The sequence below is a fragment of the Prunus mume genome, linkage group LG8 (genome assembly GCF_029339155.1).
Source record: "Prunus mume cultivar Tortuosa linkage group LG8, ASM2933915v1, whole genome shotgun sequence".
Taxonomy (NCBI): Eukaryota; Viridiplantae; Streptophyta; class Magnoliopsida; order Rosales; family Rosaceae; genus Prunus; species Prunus mume.
In genome coordinates this window covers 5,081,060-5,099,353 of record NC_142705.1, presented here as the reverse complement: position 1 = coordinate 5,099,353, position 18,294 = coordinate 5,081,060, and the positions used below count along the sequence as shown (strand labels likewise).

The 18,294-nt window shown below is 38.9% G+C and overlaps 3 protein-coding genes and 1 pseudogene across 3 annotated transcripts; 3 read left to right on the top strand and 1 right to left on the bottom strand.

The window, feature by feature from the left end:
• Positions 1–32: 32 nt before the first annotated feature.
• Positions 33–927, top strand: LOC148914555 (dimethylnonatriene synthase pseudogene; annotated as a pseudogene).
• A 6,779-nt stretch (positions 928–7,706) lies between these two features.
• Positions 7,707–9,587, top strand: LOC103340595 (trimethyltridecatetraene synthase-like). Its single transcript, XM_008244027.2, has 2 exons — positions 7,707–8,624; positions 8,748–9,587. The coding sequence occupies exons 1-2, from the start codon at positions 7,716–7,718 to the stop codon at positions 9,369–9,371; spliced, it is 1,533 nt and encodes a 510-aa protein (XP_008242249.2). The 5' UTR covers positions 7,707–7,715; the 3' UTR covers positions 9,372–9,587.
• A 2,656-nt stretch (positions 9,588–12,243) lies between these two features.
• Positions 12,244–14,239, top strand: LOC103340660 (trimethyltridecatetraene synthase-like). Its single transcript, XM_008244097.2, has 2 exons — positions 12,244–13,220; positions 13,436–14,239. The coding sequence occupies exons 1-2, from the start codon at positions 12,318–12,320 to the stop codon at positions 14,057–14,059; spliced, it is 1,527 nt and encodes a 508-aa protein (XP_008242319.2). The 5' UTR covers positions 12,244–12,317; the 3' UTR covers positions 14,060–14,239.
• A 1,627-nt stretch (positions 14,240–15,866) lies between these two features.
• LOC103340594 (trimethyltridecatetraene synthase-like) lies at positions 15,867–18,027 on the bottom strand. The gene is made up of 2 exons (XM_008244025.2): positions 17,004–18,027; positions 15,867–16,796 (listed from the first exon to the last, which is right to left on the bottom strand). The coding sequence occupies exons 1-2, from the start codon at positions 17,967–17,969 to the stop codon at positions 16,173–16,175; spliced, it is 1,590 nt and encodes a 529-aa protein (XP_008242247.2). The 5' UTR covers positions 17,970–18,027; the 3' UTR covers positions 15,867–16,172.
• Positions 18,028–18,294: the final 267 nt, after the last annotated feature.

Here is an 18,294-nt window from a genome sequence, read left to right as displayed (position 1 = left end):
GCATGCAATTAACATTCACAAAAGTTGGGACCATGAACAATGTCATGAGGTGCATAAAAAAACCTTTTGAAATTATCAACTGATAAATTATTAGCTCTGATTTCAAAAGGTTTTTTAATCATGTTCTTCAGCGATTCCATTTTTCACAAAAGTTGATAATCTTCACATATTGTTTCATACCCTTACAATCTAAACTATTCCATTTTTCAAATCAGGATTTAATAGCTGGAGGCACTGATACCTCTGCTACCACTGGAATGGGCAATGTCTGAGCTCTTAAAGCAACCACACCTCATCGCAAAGGCAACCGAAGAGGTTGACAGAGTAATTGAGAGCAACAGATGGGTAGAAGAGAGAGACTTGAACAACTTCCTTATGTAGATGCAATTATGAAAGAGACATGAGGAAGCACCCAGTTGCTGTAATGCTAGCTCCACATCTAGCTCTTGAAGATTGCAATGCGGGTGGTTATGATATTTGCAAAGGAACTAGAGTGTTCATAAACAAATGGAGCATGGGGAGAGACCCTTCACTATGGGATGCACCAGATGAGTTTAGGCCTGATAGGTTCTTAGGGAAGGCCATTGATGTGAAGGGGCAGAGTTTTGAACTGCTTCCATTTGGCTCAGGAAGAAGGATGTGCCCTGGTTATAGCCTTGGACTTAAAATGATAAGGTCTAGCTTGGCTAACTTGTTACAAGGATTTAACTGGAAATTGCCTGAGAATATGAAAACAGAAGACTTGAGCAGTCATGGAGCCTCGGCTCCCAACCCATCTTTATTAATTATATGTGAAGTTGTGATGTTGTCTCTTTCAAAACCTTAAGAAATAACACCATGTATAATGTCCTTTCAAGACTTGGGAGACATCTTTGCCAAGTATATGTGAATCTGTAATGTTATCCATGCTTGTTGACTTCATCCAAGGGAGATTCTTAATATCAGAAATAATTACATATTGTCTCTTTCAAGCCTTAATCTTTTGTTTTTGTGTGATCTGCATTCTGCTGTGTGCTAGCTTTTGTTTGTTACGAAAAAGAAAGTTGGTAAAACGTGAATGATATTACCAACCACTTCCACTAGTCTACTGCCCTACAACTAGTGGTCTATATAATATTTTGAATCCATTTGCCCATTTTCTATTTTAATTATTATCCATGTTCATGGATACTCCAAATTAAAGATGCCAAAACCCAAAAAAGCACTTGGCTCTGATCATCTGACTAGCGTCTCCGTCTGCCATGTTAACCAGTTCCTCCAACCACAGTCAAATTATTGATGCAGAGCCCGTGAAAAACCCAGATGGTTTGGCACTTACGCTGCCATCAAGTTTCCTCTCTCTCTCTCTGTGCTTTTGTTTGTGTGTGTGATCTGCATTGTTGTGCTCGTGCGCTAGCTTTTGTTTGTTAAGAAAAAGAAAGTTGGTAAAACGTGAATGATATTGGCAACCACTAGTCTAATGCTCTGCAACTTGTGTTCTATGTTGGCATTTTCTTTTTATTTCTTACAAATCTTTGTTGCTATTAGTCTAAGTGGTATTTCTATTAAGAGGTCTATGAATCTTCTTCTTGATAAAAATAAAAAAAATAAAAACCATGCAAATGATTGTTAACCACTACATTCTTATTTTAAAGCTAATTAATCAGGACACTCTTACTAAACACAGAAAGCAAACAACTTTAACAAACAACACAAAGCATCTCTCGTACTAGTAGTGGTCCCCAGTTTGCTTCTGTACAAGTATGTGTTATCATACGAATTCTCAGTTTAAGAACATGATTTGTTTTTGAAACATATGTTTAATTAGCAGCAGGAGATAATTAACATGTGAAAAACAAATTAGAAATGGATTGTGTCATCCGAAAGGGAGGACCCTCCTTAACATAATAACATGATTTGCAGCCAAAGATTTTGGATGGCCCATAAATCTATGTTAATAACCACTACACCTTTTTTTATTTTTTTATTTTTTTATTTTTTCTAACTAAAGCACTACACTACATTGGATCACATCCCTGTGAGTCTGCACAGAACGTGATTTTCTATTTTTAAAACCACCATTTGATTACCTCGAGATTGGGTTTGCTGCCACACCTTCCACGTAGCATTTAATTAGACTCACCTTCCACATTGTTAACAGCTCATACTATCATTGCAGCTGAACCTGATTGCAAACCACCACGTGGCCACAACTGACCAGATCACTCGTATATCGACCCGAGGCCGAATCTGATTGCAAATCACCATGTGGCCACAACTGACCAGATCACTCGTACACCGGCCCGAGCCGAACCTGATTGCAAATCACCACGTGGCCACAACATACGGATCACTCGTATCCGACCCGAGTGTATGGTGGAGCTCCCTGGTAGGGATAGGACAAACCAGAGGCTGAATAAGCACTCGGTTGTCTAAGACACCGACCCGAGCACCATAGGCGCATTAATAGCCAGTAGACTTCACCAAGACCCTTGTCAAATTGATCATTCGACCTTTGTAATAAACAGCCTGATGAGAGGGGAAAGGTCAATTACGGCACATCCTATCCTGGACTAAGTGTTGCCTCACCCTCTAAAACCCGGGTGAACAGGATTGATGATGGAGAGGGACCATTTATTGCATCTTCCATCCTTGGTTATTGGTCACTTCGCCACCTGACCTATGTACAGTAAGCACGACGGTCATTTAATGAAACCCATACCAGAGGAGAAAGGGGGGAAGACCTCCTTACAAATATCTTTACTTTGTCCTTCCTGTAAATACCCTCCACCTATCTTTGAACAAAGATAATAACTATTCTCACTAAGTAAACCATATATACATTCTCTCTACCCTATGATAGTTGTTCTTAATGTGCAAATCTTCCACGAAGTACATTCCAACCTTGGAGAACGACACGTCATAGAGGAGAATGTAAAATTGTAATCAAAGGAAGAATATTTGATTACTTGATTATTTTCTCTTTACAGTGTCAAGGGTATCTATACCCAAATTTCCTATACAATCAAGAGACTAATAAAGGAAAGCAAATCATGTACAATCAATTACATATAATCTGGCTAATCACTCAATCCCAAATATATTGGGATTTAGTTGACTTCTCAACACTCCCCCTCAAGTTGGAGAGTGAATATTGAGAACTCCCAACTTGCACACCATAGCCGAAAAATCTTCTTTTCCCAAGGCCTTCGTAAACACGTCTGCTACTTGTTGTTGAGATGAAATATATCTTGTAACCATTTCTGTCCAGAATTTTATCACTGATAAAATGACGATCGATTTCAATGTGTCTAGTTCTGTCATGGAACCTTTGGATTGGCGATATGTGCAGCGCAACTTGGTTATCATAGTGTAAAGTAGCTGGTCACTGAGTGGGAGTTGTAGGTCTTGCAATAGATAACGCAACCAAGTAATTTCACAACAAGCACCTGTCATTGCACCAAGGTCTTTGATCTTAAAACGAGTATTAAGAAATCGCTTAAGAGCATCAATGGCAGCCAAATTATTTCCTGTAATCAAGATGTCATCAACATAGATCAAAAGAGCGGTGAAGGACTTGCCATTTTTGCAGGTAAAAAGTGAATAATCGGCTTTGGACTGAGTAAAACCAGCATCTTGTATGGCTTCAGTGAACTTAGAAAACCATTGGCGAGATGCTTGCTTCAATCCGTACAAGGATTTGTGAAGGCGACATACCAAATGCTCCCCCTGCGCCGAAGACCGGAGGAGGTGACATATAGATTTCCTCATGTAAATCGCCATGAAGGAATGCATTGTGGACGTCAAGTTGATGCAAAGACCAGTTGTGGGCAGCGGCAAGAGCAAGAACACACCGAACGAAACCATTTTGGCGATAGGAGAAATGTGTCATGGTAGTCAAGACCTTCAGGTTTGAGTGTATCCTTTGGCCACTAGACGAGCCTTATAGCGCTCAATGGTGCCATTGGAACGATGCTTGATTTTATAGACCCATTTGCATCAATGGGTTGCTTCCCAGGTGGAAGAGAAGTGAGGGACCAAGTCTGATTGGATTCCAAAGCTGCAAGTTCAGATTGCATGGCCTCTTGCCAGTGTGGATTAGAAACAGCCTCTGCAAAGTGTTAGGTTCCATTGGCCGACTAATATTAGCAATGAAAGCAAAGTGTGATGGTGAGTAACGGTGATAAGAAAGAAAATTAGAAAGGGGATAACGAGTACCTTTGGTGCGACATGGCAAGGAGTCCGACGATTGGTCAAGCGTAGGTAAAGTAACCTGTGAGCAAACATAATCGTGGAGATGGGCTGGTTTAACCTTGTGGCGAAGAGAGTAGCGGATGGGGGCTGGTGGTACAAAAGGAGAGGAAGGTTGTGACGGAGCCGGTACGGCAGTGGTGTGGGAGGGAAAAATGGGGGCAGCGGTGTCGAAGAAGCTGGGAGATCGGGTGGGGTAGAAGAAGATGGAGGACGTGGTGAGGGTAAGTCAGGAGATAGACATGGAGGAGATGACAAATCAGATAAAGGAAGAGGTAAAACAGGAGGTGGAGGTTCCGTGGGAGAGGAAGAAGGGAGAGTTTGGAAAGGAAAGTGACTCTCATGAAAAACTACATCACGACTAGTAAAATTTTTTTTGGTGGTAAGATCAAATAATTTGTAGGCCTTTTGACCGAGAGGGTAACCAAGAAAAACACATCGTTTGGCTCTAGGATCAAATTTATGGGAAGGTTGGACAATGGTGGCATAGGCTAAATAACCAAAAATGCGGCTGTGGTTATAAGAAGGAGGTTTATGGTACAGCTTCTCATATGGGGATATCTTGGATAAAAGGGCAGTGGGAAGACGATTGATCAAGTAAATGGCGGTGAGAACACACTCTCCCCAAAAAGAAATAGGGAGATGTGCCTGAAAACGTAAAGCCCTAGCCATCTCTATGATATGTCGGTGCTTGCGCTCTACAACACCATTTTGTTGTGGTGTGTAGACGCATAAGTATGTTGATAGATGACCCCATGTTAAGTGAAAGAAGCTACGCATGGAAGAAATTTCACCTCCATTATCAACGTGTATTTGTTGTACTTGAGTATTGAATTGTGTTTGGACAAAGGCAAAAAATGATTTAAGCAGGTTACTGTGTTTCAGATTTAGTTTGCATGAGAAATAACCATGTGAACCTAGTAAAATCATCCACAATAGTTAGAAAATAACGAGCCCCTGAAAAGATGCAATTTTATGTGGCCCCCAAATGTCTTATGAATAAGAGAGAATGGTTTAGAAGAGGAATAGAACTTAAATTAAAAGGTAATCGAGTTTGCTTTGCCAAGGGACAAACCTCGCAAGCATTATTTGAAAAAGGGAAATTTATAACATTCTTAGCTAAAAATTGTAAACGAGAAGATGATGGATGGCCTAAACGGCTGTGCCAGAGGTGAGTTGAGGCATGAGCATGGTTGCAAGATGGTGGGAGAAGGGAAGGCTTGTCGACGCCAAATAAACCAGTAGTAAAGACCTCCTTTCTGTTTACCCAGACCAATCGCTTCCTCGTAGCCAAGTCCTGCAAAATGCACCAAATAGGAAAATAAAAGATGGAACAATGAAGTCCTTGTGTAAGTTTGCTTACTGACATCAAATTAACTTTGAAGCTAGGTACATAGAAGACATTGTTTAAAGAAAGAGATGAGTTGAGAGAAGCATTCCCAACAGAAATAATAGAAGCCTTTTCACCGCTAGGCAATACAACTGGTGGAATGGAAGGGTTATTTGTGGGCGTAAAAGAATGTGAGGTGGATGTAATATGATCATTGCGCCACTATCAATCAGCCAGCGGTGTAAAGGTAAAGGATAATATGACAAACCTGCAGAGTTTGCTTGTGGCTCTTTCTTATCATTCATCATGGTAAGAATCTGTTGATACTCACTGCAGATAGATTGGGCATGGCAGACTTCAATTCTTGCATAGTGGGATTGTTCTGCACGTGATTGGCAGAGGAACTTGAGCCTTTCTTGTTTCGATTGGATTTGTGCAGTCGATGCCCGGGAGGATAACCATGAAGTTTATAACAGGTATCAATTGTGTGATGATCCCGATCGCAGTGAGTGCAATGAAGAGGCTTGCAATTAGAATTCGAAGGTCCCTGGTATTGGCGAACAACCATTGCAGCAGGTTCCAAGGTAGTATGAGGAGTCCCGTTGTCGTTGCTTCTCCTATTGGGAAATTAAGGATTAGATGTTGCGTATGGATGGTAGGGGCTGCATAAGAAGAATCTGTCCACGAGCAGCAGCATATGAATCATTCAAACCCATGAGAAATTGCATCACCCTATTCCTCTCATCACGTTCAGCGTGATCTTTCATGGCACCACAGGTACAAGTTGGCACATCACTGTATGATGCCAACTCATCCCATAGCCCCTTAAGTCTTGTGTAATAAGCAGCAACCGACATTTGGTCTTGAGTAAGGGAAGCAATGTCACATTGGATCTGGAAAATTCAAGGAACGTTGCTTTGAGAAAACGCTCCTTCAAATCTTCCCATATATCGTGAGCAGTGTCAGAGTAGATAACGCTATCAGCTATGTCTTGATCAAGGGAATTCAAGATCCAAGATAGGATCATATCATTGCAACGTTGCCAAAGAGAGAACTCATTAGGATCGGTTGTCTTTGAAGGCTTCTTGACAGTGCCATCAACAAAACCAAGTTTGTTCTTGGCACTCAAGGAGATTCGCATGGAACGACACCATGTCCCATAGTTGTCTCCATTCAACGGTTTGGATACAAGAACCATGCCAGGATGGTCAGAGTGATGAATGAAAAAAGGGTTGGAAACTTCAGACTTGTTTCCATCCTTGGAAGAAGTTTCAACTTCTTTGTCATTAGCCATGGCAGAAAGCTAACGTAAACAAAGAAGGAGAAAGCTGGGATTTTTGACGGTAAAGAGAAAAACAAGAGCTAGGTTTTTCCTCGCTCTGATACCATGTAAAATTGTAATCAAAGGAAGAATATTTGATTACTTGATTATTTTCTCTTTACAGTGTCAAGGGTATCTATACCCAAATTTCCTATACAATCAAGAGACTAATAAAGGAAAGCAAATCATGTACAATCAATTACATATAATCTGGCTAATCACTCAATCCCAAATATATTGGGATTTAGTTGACTTCTCAACAAGGATACCTGGTTTACACACATAGTATTTAATTAAGAAAAATGCTAGAGAGACCACTTTGTGCACAACATTCTAATAAAAGTGAGATCCATTATATTGGTGATATATAAAATATGTTTTCTCTAGCATGACTCCCTTTAAATAAACACCGAATTCGTATGTTAATTTAGTTGTTATTTCATCGATATTTGGTAAATTGGTAATATAGACAAACTATGGAGTATGGACAATATTTTTCTTTTTTGGGAAAAACTATGGACAATATATGGGGTATTATAAATTGATATCCAATAGCATCCCATTATTCTCCCTAAATAAAATAATAAGAATAGGGAAATTCTATACATATACCATACCCTACAATTTGTTCACACCTACCTGCTCACTTAAACTCCACCTCATTTACATGAGTGTAGGGTATATCGAGTTAAAGTTGAGACATAAAAAATTTCCCACGAGAATAATATCAAGACTAAAAATGGTCAACAAGTATATCATCATGTACATACATATGCATTATAAATACATGCAAGATCACCTCAAATTCTCACCATTACACCACAACCCACATCAATGGAGGCTTCTTCTTCTTTGGTTGTTTTGACCCTGGCATGTCTAGCTACTCTGGCCTTCCTATCAAAAATTATATTTTCCCAAAGCCACAAACCAAAAGCTCCGCCAGGTCCAAAACCATGGCCTATACTTGGCAACCTTAACCTCATGGGACCTCTCCCACATCAATGCCTTCACAAATTATCTCAAACTTATGGACCCTTAATGCAGCTTAAGTTTGGCTCCTATCCAGTGGTGATTGCCTCATCAGCAGAAATGGCAAAACAGTTTCTGAAGACGCATGATCATGTCTTTGCCTCTAGACCTCAAACTGCAGCTGGCAAATACCTCACTTACAACTACAGAAACATCACTTGGGCACCTTTTGGTCCATATTGGCGTCAAGGGAGAAAAATTTTCATGTCCGAGCTATTTAGCTCAAAAAGACTAGAGTCTTTTGAGTACATTCGTGTCGAGGAAATTCGCGCTTTTACATCGCGATTCTATGCCTTGTCAGGTAAGCCAGTCATTCTTAAAGAGCATATCTCAAGGCTAACTCTTAGCACTGTGAGCAGGATTGTGTTAGGTAAGGAGTATTTTAGTGAGTCTCAGTTTGTGACTTCCACAGTGACACTGGGAGAATTTCAGGACATGTTAGATGAGTTGGTGTGTCTTAGTGGGGTGTTAAATATTGGGGATTGGATACCATGGCTTAAATTTTTCGACTTACAAGGATACGTAAAGCAAATGAAGGCCTTAAAGAAAAAATTTGATCTCTTCCATGATTATATATTGGATGAACACAAGGCAAGGAAGAAAGAAGAGACAAATTTTGTGCCAAAAGATATGGTGGACTTACTGTTGCAGCTGGTTGATGATCCTGATCTTGAAGTTAAGCTCAACCGTGACAGTGTCAAGGGATTCACTCAGGTACTATCCAAAACATTCAGTTTATTTGCTTTACTTATTTTTTTGCGTGACAAAAATAGGTTGTGGTAAAAGAAACATGATCATATGAAACACATTTTGTCCCATTTTTTGATTGAAAAACAGGATTTAATAGCAGGGGGCACAGATACCTCTGCTACCAATTTGGAGTGGGCAATGTCTGAACTCATAAGACAACCACACCTCATCGAAAAGGCAACCGAAGAGCTTGACAGAGTAATTGGGAGAGAGAGATGGGTGGAAGAGAAAGACCTCGAAAACCTTCCTTATATAGATGCAATTATGAAAGAGACAATGAGGAAGCACCCTGTGGTTGCAATGCTTGCACCACATCTAGCTCTTGACGATTGCAAAGTGGAAGGTTATGATATTTGTAAAGGAACTAGAGTGTTCATAAACACATGGAGCATAGGGAGAGACCCTTCACTATGGGATGCACCAGAAGAGTTCAACCCAGAGAGGTTCTTAGGGAAGGCAATTGATGTGAAGGGTCAGAGTTTTGAGCTGCTGCCATTTGGCTCAGGAAGGAGGATGTGCCCTGGTTATGGCCTCGGACTAAAAATGATTAGGTGCAGCTTGGCTAACATGTTACATGGGTTTAATTGGAAATTGCCTGAGAATATAAAACCAGAAGATTTGAGCATGGAGGAAGTTGCTGGATTGTCAACACCAAGGAAGTTCCCTCTTGTTGCAGTCATGGAGCCTCGGCTCCCAATCCATCTTTATTGATCATATCGTATGTGAATCTGCAATGTTCTTGCTACAGTGTTTTTTTTTTCTCTTTTTCTTTTTTGCTTTCTCTGTACAATTAAAAAAAACTTATTGCCCCAATCTGGATCTGGATATGTGTATTTTATTCAGAAAAGTTGATGCGTGCAATTTTATAAACATCCCATCCCATGCATCCGTTTAAGCGAAGTTGAAATAGTTTTATGGAGAAATTAACATTAAGATGGAGATTAGCACATGCTACTATTACTATTGTTGAAATTAGCGTTATTTTGTTATTGCCAATGCAGATTGATTGAATTTTAAGGCTATACCTCAAAACCAATTGACTATGAGAGGAGTAGTCCAACTCCTTATAAACTCAGGCTAGGTCCCTTAACATTTCAATGTGGAACAAACACTCTCAACACGCTCCCGCATGCGTGTGGTGAATTTTCAGCCTAACACGTGAACAATACATATTGGGTGACGTGGGAGCACGTGTGGCGTTGGGCCCAACCGTTAAGCCTTGTTCTGATACCATGAAGGAAGTTAAGGTTCTAACTCAACTAATTGTCCATGAGGGGAGTAGTCCAATTCCTTATAAACTCAGGCTAGGTTAGGTCTCTTAACATTTCAATGTGAAACAAACACTCTCAACACTATTGAAGCTTTAGGAAACACTAGTGATCCAAGTTGCAACCTTTCTTCGATGTTGCATCTGTCTTTTTTTACCTTAGATTTTTGAAGTCAACAATAGGCAATATCAGAGTGCATTAGTATATTAACATCTGATATTGTTGAATCTGGGTTGGCACATAAATCTATACTCACCCATGTTAATGTTGACCTCATAGATTAAGTTATTTCGGCAATCACTAAGCAAAAATTCGGAAAACAAAACAATAATATTCGACAACTACATTATTTATAAAAAGAAAATTCGAAGAATTTAACCAATTAACTCTTGATTCAGTAGTATTTTCCCTTCTTGTTGCAGTCATGGGCCTCGGCTCCCAATCCATCTTTTATTGATCATATCATATGTGAATCTGCAATGTTCTTGCTACAAATTTTTTCCTTTTCTTTTCTGCTTTGCTTTCTCTGTACAATAAATAAATAAAAAAAACTTCTTGACCCAATCTGGAAGTTAGGTACCCGTGGAATATGCAAGCAATTTTATAAACATCCCATCCCATGCATCCATGTAAGCAAAGTTGAAACAGTTTTATGGAGAAATTAACATTAAGATGGAGATTAGCGCATGGTATTTCAAGATTTTGGTGAGTCCAAATTAATTCCGACATATGAAAGTTTTGAAATTCGAAAATTCCAAAAAAAAAAAAAAGGATTGGAATTGGAATGTATTTCAAGATTCCGAATTAAGAAATATATTGAGGATTCAAGTTTAGATTACACATAATGAATAGTTTCATGTTGAATTTCATATGACTTAATGACCAAATAGACATAGACGAGCTATTTCATAAAGGATAACAACATATAAGTGATAGCATACAATAGTTTTTCTAGATTTTCGTATGATTTTTCAAATTTGAGCCAATTTTAACCTTTCAAATTGTTAGACATGTTTAAATTTTTTAAGTAAATTTAGGTTTTGGCCAAATTTTTTTTTTCACTTTTGGAAAAAGCAAAACTTTTTCAAAAGAGACAGAAAAATCTCTCAACTTTCAAATTAAAGACATGCAAATGTAAAAGATTCCTTAGGAAATCCAAAAATAAATAAGGGTAATTTTGTCCATTTTGGCTTCTTTTACAAAATTTCTCTCTCCTTTGTGTTTTTCCAAAGTCTCCCAATTTTTTAATGATTTTCCGAAACTTTCCAAAAATATTCCAATATATGTAATTTCCAAAAGTTTCCGAAAATTCCGAGTTTTTCCAATTGGAATGGATGTTGAAATTCCGAATTTTTTTTGGAATGGAATTGGAACCCTAATTCCAATCCGATCTGTTCGAAAATCAACCCTAATCAGTGAGTAAAGCAACAGTTTCTGATTGTTGGGGCATTTCCTTTGAGTTTTTCTATTTAAACCTCACACTTCCCTTTGTTCACCCAAACTTCTAATTCAAATTTTCACAATTTTTAAGAAAACCACTATCTTCCCAAACTACCTTTAAAATAAACACACACGGCAAAAAAACAAAAAAAAACTCATCAACCCCACACCTCACACCCCGCTATCTTGCCTCTCACCACTCTAAGTTCAGCTCAACCTCACATTACTTAGAGATAAAAACACTGTTGTCAAATGTGTAACATCATTATTTTATTATTATTATTAAGTTGTATTAGATGTTTTGGTTTTATTTTATTTATTATTAAAATTCCAAAGAGGTTTTGGTTTTATTTTCAGCAATCACACTTCATAGTCATCAAAGCTTTTAATTTTGTATCATCAATCACCCTTTTACATGTGGCCATCCTAACTTTAGTCTTTCACATAGTCTTCAAGATATCTAAGCCAATTCATAGAAGAAACTCAAATTGACTTTTTGGTTTTTTCAAGGAAGGGCATATAAGAGTTTGATTCAGTCTATGGGTGTGAGGATGACTGTTATACCAGCCGCTTAGGAAACTCAAATTGAATTTGAATTCTTCCAAGTGGCCGGGTGTGTGGGGGTGTGTGTATAGATGTATTAGGGTTAAGTATTAAGTTAGATGACCTTTTTTGTCTTTTTACACAATAATAAAACTTAAGAGCTTAATGATTTAAGTATTGGAGTGAACAAAGAAAAGTGTGAAGTTTAAATAGAAAAACTCTTTCCTTTTATAAAAGGAAAACATTTATAACGAGATTAATGTGTAAATACACATGCATATGGTTTCACTAGAACTCATTTATAACGTGATTCTTTGGTAGACACAAATCAAACTACCTACTCGCTAGCTTCAACTATAAATTACCTGCAAGATCAGTCACCATTACAGCCACAACTCGCATATTAATGGAGGCTTTTTCTTGGACTGTTATAACCCTTGCACTGGTAGCTGCTCTGGCCCTTCTCTCCAAAATTCTCTTTCCCAAACGCCCAAACCTTCCACCAGGCCCCAAACCATGGCCTATAATTGGCAACCTCAACCTCATTGGTCGTCTGCCTAATCAATCCTTTCATAAATTGTCCCAAACTTATGGACCAATAATGCAGCTCAAATTTGGCTCCTACCCAGTTGTAATTGCCTCATCTCCAGAAATGGCAAAACAATTTTTAAAGACACATGATCACATCTTTGCCTCTAGGCCTCAAACTGCAGTAGGCAAGTACCTCACTTATGGCTACCTCAATGTCACTTGGGCACCTTATGGTCCATATTGGCGTCAAGCCCGCAAAATTTTTCTGACGGAGCTGTTTAGCTCGAAAAAATTAGAGTCTTTTCAATACATTCGGGTTGAGGAAAATCGTGCTTTTATTTCACGACTCTACGCCTTGTCAGGGAAGGCAGTTGTGCTCAAAGAGCATCTGTCACGCCTTACTCTTAGCATTATGAGCAGAATTGTGTTCGGGAAGGAGTACTTTGGCATGTCCAAATTTGAGAGTTCAATAATGTCATTCAAAGAATTTCAGGACACATCAGATGAGTTGTTCTTGCTTAGCGGGGTATTCAACATAGGGGATTGGATACCCTGGCTTAATTTTTTGGACTTGCAAGGGTATGTAAAGCGAATGAAGGCCTTAACGAAAAAATTGGACCGCTTTTATGAGTTTGTGCTTGATGAACACAAGGCAAGGAAGGAAGGAGTGGAGAAATTTGTGGCAGGGGACATGGTGGATTTACTGTTGCGGCTGGCTGATGACCCTAATGATCTTGAAGTTAAGCTCACTTATGACAGTGTCAAGGCACTCACTCAGGTATGTGCTTCTTAAATTTATTATTTCTTATTAAATTTCCAAAAATTAGGGTAATGTTCTTTGGCTAAACTTATGTTGTCGGACTGTGAATATATACAAATGTACCACACAGTAGTCCGTTAAAACAAAATTTTTCTCCTAATAAGATATGTAAAAGACACAGCATAAAGATACAAACATAATTGATTCATTTTGTTCATTCAAATTAAAACCAGGACTTGATAACTGGAGGCAGTGATACGTCTGCAAACATTTTGGAGTGGACAATGTCTGAACTCGTAAAACAACCAAACCTCATAAAAAAGGCAACAGAAGAGCTTGACAGAGTGATTGGGAAGGAGAGATGGGTGGAAGAGAAAGACCTCGAGAACCTTCCTTATATAGATGCAATTATGAAAGAGACCATGAGGAAGCACCCTGTAGTGGCAATGCTACCACCACGTCTAGCTCTTGAAGATTGCAATGTGGCAGGCTATGATATTTACAAAGGAACTATAGTGTTTGTGAACGCATGGAGCATGGGGAGAGATCCCACGCTGTGGGATGCACCTGATGAGTTTAGGCCTGAGAGGTTCTTAGGGAAGGCAATTGATGTGAAGGGACAGAGTTTTGAGTTCTTACCATTTGGCTCAGGAAGGAGGATGTGCCCTGGTTATAGTCTTGGACTGAAAGTGATAAGGTCTTGCTTGGCCAACATGTTACATGGGTTCAATTGGAAATTGCCTGAGAATATGAAAACAGAAGATTTGGACATGGAGGAGGTTTATGGATTGATAACACCTCGGAAGTTCCCACTTCTTGCAATAGTCGAACCTCGGCTACCAATCCATCTTTACTAATTATATTTGAATCTGCTGGTGTCCCTGCTTAATTTTTTTTCTTTTCTTTTTCATCTATTTAGTGAGTGTCTCCCAACATATATTATGATCCAATTCTCAGTAAAATAGAACTAGTCATACTGAATAAAACTCTGTACGAATGTTTGTTATGATACGTTGGACTGCTTTGTTGATTGTGTAGTCTCTGCACCCTGCATTATGCCTCTTCCCTTAGAATGAGTTAGATTAATTTCATCCAAAAATATGAACTTTATGTTCCGAGATTAAGGAGAGGTATCGATATATGTGGTGTGCATGGGTGCGTGATCATGGATTGTTGGACTAATCAACTAGCTTCCGCCTTACAATGTTCGTTTTTGAGTCTAAGATGATTGCCAATGCCAGATCTGGTGTGACAATTTTTATCATATATCAAATTGTGGAAATCATGCAGGTTGTCACATATCAGTTAGGTAGCCAAAAGAAAATTTATTATACTCCGTCCGTATAGTTCCCTTCAATTATTTCTGTCGTGCAAAGTGTGTTTCATGTTGCAAATGAGCCCTGAGCACTGTACAATACCTGTACAAATAAAAAAACCCACAGCTCATTATGGAGCCCCACACATGTTATAGTTATGAGAATCGACAAGGACATAGCTGCTAGTAGATTGAATGCTAGGGCCATTTTATGCAAATTGGTTGTATGGTGCTGAATCTGATGCTTTTGAAGTTTACGATACACACAAGTAAAAGTAATGCAACCTCTGTACCATCATGTCACATTTGCTTTTCTTTAGGCTTTCATTTGGATGAAGGAATTGCAAATTAGATAGAATTCTAATGACGGAATTTAGATTTCCGTCATTTCAATTTCTGGCAATTGAAGATTTTAGTGTTTGGATTTATGTATGTCGAATTTTTTTAAATGACAGAAATTGAAAATTTCAATGTTTGGATAGCTCATGTAAATTAAAAATGATTGAAATTAAAAAATTCGATATCTTGGTCTTTCTTCTGCCGACACTATTATTGGAATGTGAGTTCCATCAAGTGCCCCAAAACAATTCTAAACATGAAATATAAAACAATGTTACAGTTATGAGAATAGACAAGGACTAGACAGAATGGTAGGGCCAATTTATGCAGATTGGTTGAATGGTGCTGAATCAAATGATTTGATGTTATTGAAGTTTACGAAACACACAAGGAAAAGTAATGCAACCTCTATACCATCATGTTACATTTGCTTTTCCTTAGATTGAATCCATGTAACATGTTAGCCAAACAATACCTAATCGCATTCACGGGTAATATATAGTTGAAGTAGGTATGAGCGATATAATATTTATTAACCCCTTTTTTATTTGATTCCGTGAGACAGGAATTACTTGAGTTAAGTCATCGTCATTAATCCATGAAAATATATCCCCAAAACCTTGACGGATTATTTTTAGAAGAGACATCATGAATATCAATTATTTTTGGACCCTTACCTTATAACAAGTCGACAGCAGTGATTTTTGATGCATTTTGATGAGTTTTTGTTCCACCTGAATGTCTGTCTGGCTCTCCAACAACAGAGAGGATCAAGGTTGTTTCATGTCGCAAATTTGCCCTAGATGTCAATGCTGCATATTTTCGGATGATTCACGGTTAACGCCACATAGCTGGAGCCATGGAGACTTAACAGCGAGTGGAGCAATGAGCACAGAAGAATGGCTGAACAAATGAAATAAATTACAGCACATTGTGGAGCTCCACAGGATGATTGGCTAGATGGGTGGGTGGAAGAGATCATGGAACTTGTCACATGTGCCACACTCACGTCCCAATTCAGATTTCAGTCCCTCTTTGATAAAAACGAATTACAACATATTGAGTAGAAGTTATTTTTTTGTGAAAACTAAGCCTCCCTACTTGATCAAAATATATATTGGCAGACTATATAGATGGAACTAAAAAGAAATTTAAAGCTGGCACGATTTACACAGAGTTTTTTTATTTTGTATTTTCTATTGTTGATACCGGCGATATGTTGATGAGGAGGGATTTGAACATAGGACTTTGAGTGCAGTATGCAGGGGTAACTGCTTTTAATCAATTGAGCTACAAACCCCTCACATATAGTTAAGTTAATAAAGATGGATTGGCAGCCGAGGTTCTGTGACTGCAACAAGTGGGAACTTCCGAGGTGTGACCAATCCATAAACCTCCTCCATGCCCAAATCTTCAACTTTCACATTTTCAGGCAGTTTCCAGTTAAACCCATGTAACATGTTAGCCAAACAAGACCCTATCATTTTCAGTCCGAGACTATAACCAGGGCACATCCTCCTTCCTGAACCAAATGGCAATAACTCAAAACTCTGTCCCTTCACATCAATTGCCTTCCCTAAGAACCTCTCAGGCCTAAACTCATCTGGTGCATCCCACAGTGTGGGGTCTCTTCCCATGCTCCATAGGTTCACAAGCACTAGAGTCCCTTTACGAACATCATAACCTGCCACATTGCAATCTTCAAGAGCTAGATGTGGTGGTAGCATTACCACCGCAGGGTGCTTCCTCATGGTCTCTTTCATAATTGCATCCATATAAGGAAGGTTTTCGAGGTCTTTCTCTTCTACCCATCTCTCCTTCCCAATCACTCTGTCAAGCTCTTCTGTCGCCTTTTCGATCAGGTTTGGCTGTTTTATGAGCTCAGACATTGCCCATTCCAAAAGGGAAGCAGAGGTATCAGTGCCTCCAGCTATCAAGTCCTGATTTTAATTTGGATGAACAAAAATTAATAAGCCACGTGAACAATTTTGAGTAAAGCTTTATGTGGTGTGTTTCTACATAAGTTTTTATATAGAAATGTTCTATTGCCAAACTGCGTAATGTATGGTCCAAATTCACAGTACGGCAAGAGAACATTGCAGTAATCTGAGGAAATTTAATAAGGGAATGATTTAGGAAGCATATACCTGAGTGAATGCCTTGATACTGTCATAGGTGAGCTTAACTTCAAGATCATTAGGATCATCAACCAGCTGCAATAGTAAATCCACCATGTCCTTTGCCACAAACTCCTGCACCCCTTCCTTCCTGGCCTTGTGTTCATGGAGCACAAACTCATAAAACCGGTCCATTTTTTTCTTTACGGCCTTCATTCGCTTTACATAACCTTGCAAGTCCAAAAAATCAAGCCATGGTATCCAATCCCCTATATTGGATACCCCATTAAGCAAGAACAACTCATCTAACATGTCCTGAAATTCTTTGAGTGACATTATCGAACTCTCGAAGTCGGTCAAGCTAAAATACTCCTTCCCCAACACAATTCTGCTCATAATGCTAAGATTTAGGCGTGACAGATGCTCTTTGAGCACAACTGCCTTCCCCGACAAGGCATAGAGTCGCGAAGCAAAAGCACGATTTTCCTCAACCCGAATGTATCGAAAAGACTCTAGTCTTTTGGAGCTAAACAGCTCCGTGAGAAAAATTTTGCGGCCTTGACGCCAATATGGACCATAAGGTGCCCAGGTGACATTGAGGTAGTCATAAGTGAGGTACTTGCCTGCAGCAGTTTGAGGCCTAGAGGCAAAGATGTGATCATGTGTCTTTGAAAATTGTTTTGTCATTTCTGGAGATGAGGCAACAACAACTGGGTAGGAGCCAAACTTAAGCTGCATTACTGGTCCATAAGTTTGGGACAATTTGTGTAGGGATTGATGAGGCAGAGGACCAAGGAGATTGAGGTTGCCAATTATAGGCCATGGTTTTGGACCTGGTGGAAGTTTTGGGCGTTTGGCAAATAGAATTTTGGAGAGAAGGGCCAGAGCAGCTAGCAATGCAAGGGCTAAAACAGCCGAAGAAGAAGAAGCCTCCATTGTGTGAAAGTTGAGCAGTATTGACTGATATTGCTTGTAATTTGTAGTTGGAGGAGGCATGTGGGCAATGATATTTCTAAACTTTTTTTGTTTTGCTTTAGTGAGAGAAGATTGATTTGAGGCATTGAAGATATATATATTTATATTATCCCCCCAAAACCTTTATGTGGTCCCTAACCTCCCAAAAATCCATCACCGTCCATTTGTGTTTTATTCACATAATAATCTCGTGCAAAATTTGATCAAAAATAAATAAAGGCAAAAAGTCACTTTTGATCCCTGTAGTTTGTCACTTTTATCACTTTGGTCCCTGTGATTTCAATTTGGTCAATTTTATCTCTATTGTTTCAATTTAAAGCAATTCAAGGACAATCTCTCATTTCTG

Bases quoted from the DNA above. Each gene is read 5' to 3' on its own strand.
- LOC103340595 (XM_008244027.2), top strand. From the start codon at position 7,716: ATGGAGGCTTCTTCTTCTTTGGTTGTTTTGACCCTGGCATGTCTAGCT. The intron at 8,625-8,747 runs GTACTATCCAAA...ATTGAAAAACAG, and splicing joins GTGTCAAGGGATTCACTCAG to GATTTAATAGCAGGGGGCAC.
- LOC103340594 (XM_008244025.2), bottom strand. From the start codon at position 17,969: ATGCCTCCTCCAACTACAAATTACAAGCAATATCAGTCAATACTGCTC. The intron at 16,797-17,003 runs GTATATGCTTCC...AATTAAAATCAG, and splicing joins GTATCAAGGCATTCACTCAG to GACTTGATAGCTGGAGGCAC.
- LOC103340660 (XM_008244097.2), top strand. From the start codon at position 12,318: ATGGAGGCTTTTTCTTGGACTGTTATAACCCTTGCACTGGTAGCTGCT. The intron at 13,221-13,435 runs GTATGTGCTTCT...AATTAAAACCAG, and splicing joins GTGTCAAGGCACTCACTCAG to GACTTGATAACTGGAGGCAG.